Source organism: Coregonus lavaretus (assembly GCF_964263955.1).
Source record: "Coregonus lavaretus genome assembly, chromosome: 8".
NCBI classification, from domain to species: Eukaryota; Metazoa; Chordata; class Actinopteri; order Salmoniformes; family Salmonidae; genus Coregonus; species Coregonus lavaretus.
Window position 1 is genome coordinate 54889818 of NC_139995.1, and position 4427 is coordinate 54894244.

Below are 4427 nucleotides of genomic sequence, written 5' to 3' on the forward strand. Positions count from 1 at the left end.
GGGAGGACACTTTAAAACTGACCAAGGACAGTCAACCACTGGGGAGGACACTTTAAAAATGACCAAGGACAGTCAACCAGTCAACTACTAGGTAATAAACTTAAAAAACGACCAGGGACACTTTAAAAACGACCAGGGACACATTCACATACAGAAGCTGCCAAGGTAGTGGGAGATTTACTGTAGGGCTGTTTTCCTGGAAACAGTTTAAGCCTAGTTCTGAACTACAAAACATGCTCAATGGAGAATCTCTATTGAAATAGATTGAATTGGTCCAGGACTGGGCTTCATCTGTGTTGGGGAAACCATCCCTAAATGTTTACAGTTGGAGAGTAGGCTAACAAAAATACTCAACTGACTCAAAACATACTGTGTGTCTTGGCTTCCAGTTGGCCAGGAGAAGATCTTACAGGGATAATAAACATCTTCCAGTTGGCCAGGAGAAGATCTTACAGAGATAATAGACATCTTCCAGTTGGCCAGGAGAAGATCTTACAGAGATAATAGACATCTTCCAGTTGGCCAGGAGAAGATCTTACAGAGATAATAGACATCTTCCAGTTGGCCAGGAGAAGATCTTACAGGGATAATAAACATCTTCCAGTTGGCCAGGAGAAGATCTTACAGAGATAATAGACATCTTCCAGTTGGCCAGGAGAAGATCTTACAGAGATAATAGACATCTTCCAGTTGGCCAGGAGAAGATCTTACAGAGATAATAGACATCTTCCAGTTGGCCAGGAGAAGATCTTACAGAGATAATAGACATCTTCCAGTTGGCCAGGAGAAGATCTTACAGAGATAATAGACATCTTCCAGTTGGCCAGGAGAAGATCTTACAGAGATAATAGACATCTTCCAGTTGGCCAGGAGAAGATATTACAGAGATAATAGACATCTTCCAGTTGGCCAGGAGAAGATCTTACAGAGATAATAGACATCTTCCAGTTGGCCAGGAGAAGATCTTACAGAGATAATAGACATCTTCCAGTTGGCCAAATCCCTAATGTGAAACCTTGAGACCAATATACAGTAGTATAGGCTACTGGATGACGTCATTCTAAAGACAATGGTACCTACCGTAAATATACTGCTAACACCTCACCACACGATTAATACCAAAGCATCTGTCTCAGGCAGTGCCTACACAAAGACCTACCGACTTCTTACGAGATAATGCCATTTTCACATTTACGTATACACAAAAAGCAAGATGGCCGATCAGATCTACTCAGGCGAATTGGCCAGTGGAGAGGTCTTTTCCATCAAGCAAAGAGCTATTACAGGATCCCCCTATCATACCAGTATAAACAGACACATAACACCAGCAGCAGCCCCCACACACATACCTAGCCCAGTGGAGGCTGCTGAGGGGAGGACGGCTCATAATAATGACTGGAACGGAGCCAATGGAATCAAACATATGGAAACCATGTATTTGATACCATTCCACTGATTCCGCTCCAGCCATTACTCCGAGCCTGTCCTCCCCAATTAAGGTGCCACCAACCTCCTGTGGCCTAGACCATCTGTACGTACATGCCAGACCATCTCATCCACTTGACTAGCAGAACAAGGTGTGTGTGTGTGTGTGTGTGTGTGTGTGTGTGTGTGTGTGTGTGTGTGTGTGTGTGTGTGTGTGTGTGTAGACCCCGTTCAGTATAGACCGACATTAATATTGTATATTCTAGTAGGCATGCCAACGTCATCACAAAATGTAAAGGTTATGAGTCACTGGATCAATAATAGAAGCTTTATGAGTTGTATGAAATCATTTGACAGTGTTGGCAATGACTCCGAATGAAGGGTGACAAGGCAACTATATCCAGCTTAGGACTCTGGAGTGTCAGGAGACTCAGCTGGCTCAGGACAGAATCAACTGGAGCCTGGCTAAGAAGACAATGCAATATACCCAGTGAAACCCAAACCTTGTTAACACAAAGACTCAATGAGTCAATAGCATCTAATTACTAAGCTTCAAGCTTGAGGCTAATCATGTTTGGCACCACTTCTTATGAAAGGTTCCATACAACAGACACTTCTTTCAACTAAAATACCAGTTCTGGTTGTAATCAAAGTACTGTAAAGGATCTTATGCCTCGTCATGGTAAAATGTGCACCTACTTCAGATAAGGTTTACAAAGAGTATGATTCAGGTGCTTAATCAAATACCTCAAAATGATACTGTTCAGGGAGTCAAAACAAGACTGGGGTGAGCACATCGTGCTCTTGGGGTGAGTACATTCTGATGGCACAGTCACTGGCATCAGGGTTGCTAGCTCATAATATTCCAGGAAGATTTAGAGCATGTCAGCTCTCCATGAAGTGACGGTTAAAATAAGGTCCAGGAAAGGGACGCTATTTGTCAATACGTGGGCGGGGCCGGCCAGGATGGGACGACACTCGATGACCAAAGTCTGCCGGCTTCCTGGCTTCCCGCTACTGTCTGTGAGTGCTGACATTTGGCTGACGTTATCCCTCTAAATGTCCTCACGGCGTGCTGGCCGACAGGTCGACTCCACTAAGAGTAAATTAAGCGTCCGGCTGCTAAACACGGACCTCCTAAACAGTAAATTAACACCGACTTTAACACGCAGAGTACCAAGCCTCTTGTTCAGAGCCAGGTCTACTGATAGAAGAGCAACACCTACAAAATGGACTTCTTGTCTGTATGTTTCAGTGTGGTTCTAGTAAATTAACACTGACTACAAATACCAGACTGTTTAGGACCAGATCTACTGAAAGAACAGAAAACACTGGGCAAAAAAAGGCCAGTTTGCTGGGTATTCTCCAATAATATGCACAACAGCAAGGAATTGTAATGATTGAACAGCTCTTGCTAAGATAACGGGCAAAATACTGGAGGTATAACGTGAGTAACTATACCGAACACCAATTGCAAGTAATTAATGTAATTAATGTCTCAATCTAAAAAAAAAATGCTTCACTCAATATCTGTGCTGCTGCCAGAACGGAGAAATAAGACTACTTCCTCTTTGCAGAAAGACACTGTGAGACACGTAAACATTTAAGGCAGAGCTGACTCAGACCTGGAGGATGTGCTGCTCTCTTATAGTGTTCCAGGGACACCAATAACAACCAGCAGCAGCTTTTACACACACACACACAATCCACTACCCCTCCCCGCCACACACACCATCATATATGGTCCTCTGTAGCTCAGCTAGTAGAGCACGGCGCTTGTAACACCAAGGTAGTGGGTTCGATCCCCGGGACCACCCATACACAAAAATTTATGCACGCATGACTGTAAGTCGCTTTGGATAAAAGCGTCTGCTAAATGGCATATTATTATTATATATATTGCAGCATGTCTGTCCACTGCTGAACTGCATCAGTAAAACCACTAAAATCACTCTCTCTCCACTCCAGATCTACCTTCTGTACAAGCACGCATGCACACACACACACACCACCCCTACACTACAGCTGCATATCTGTACTGAACTGTAGTAGTAAAAATCTGAGTAAAACCCATTCACCCTCTCCTCCTGATCTATCTGCTGATTCAGCTGTACAGTCTCACCCACGCCTGCACCCCATCCCACACACTGTAAATCACATGGCAGCGGGTGGGACCATTCAATTAGCTACAGGGTGCCCTCTCTGCATGCACACACACACACACACACACACACACAAACACACATGCATGCAAGTGCACGCAACCATAATGAAACTACTGCTCCCAGTGCAGTGCTTTTAAATCATCATGGATTAAATTATATTGTACCTGAACGACTGAATCAAAGGACTGCATGATACAATCAGGGCAACGTAGAAATACTAGAGTAACTGTTTCAACTCCACTCAATCAGTATGGTCCTGTGTTATCCCTATGATTATGGTACATGTATATGTATCTGCTATATACCGAAACGTACATACAACATGCACACACCTATCTGACCTGGGAGAGCATTTGGCTCAGCGTACCCACACAATCACACACAGATAGAGACACATGCTATGCAGCCAGCTAGCCACCGACTTACCAACTGTGTGGTTCTGGTGTGAGTTGCTGGTGAAGTGCTAGAGAGAATCCAAAAAAGCTGCCGGCCTCCCCCTCCTTGGTCAGAGTCATGGTAGTATCCAGGTTGAACCCTGCGACCGTCAGGAAATAGAGGGAGAGAAGGAGAGAAAGGAAAGGAAGCTGTGAAAGAGAGACAGAGACTCCATGTCTCAGATGTGGTGCCATAGTCCTGGAGAATGAGCAGGTCCCTCAGCAGAGCAGAGCAAGTCCCTCGGCAGAGCAGAGCAAGTCCCTCGGCAGAGCAGGTCCCTCGGCAGAGCAGAGCAGGTCCCTCGGCAGAGCAGAGCAGGTCCCTCAGCAGAACAGAACAGAGCAGAGCAGGTCCCTGTTCAGTTACAGATTAATGAAGAGTTCTATATTCCCCGTGTTTTAA

The 4427-nt window shown here is 44.8% G+C and overlaps 1 protein-coding gene across 1 annotated transcript in view; it reads right to left on the minus strand.

Moving 5' to 3' along the window:
- The window catches only part of LOC311133621 (integrin alpha-7-like), a gene marked incomplete at its 5' end in the record, with an annotated part of 59831 nt that extends 55612 nt beyond the window's left edge, over positions 1-4219 (minus strand). Inside the window, one exon of the mRNA XM_084167141.1 lies at positions 4017-4219. Within this exon, the coding sequence (XP_084023267.1) occupies positions 4017-4219 (203 nt within the window). The remainder of the gene's footprint in view (positions 1-4016) is intronic.
- Positions 4220-4427: the final 208 nt, after the last annotated feature.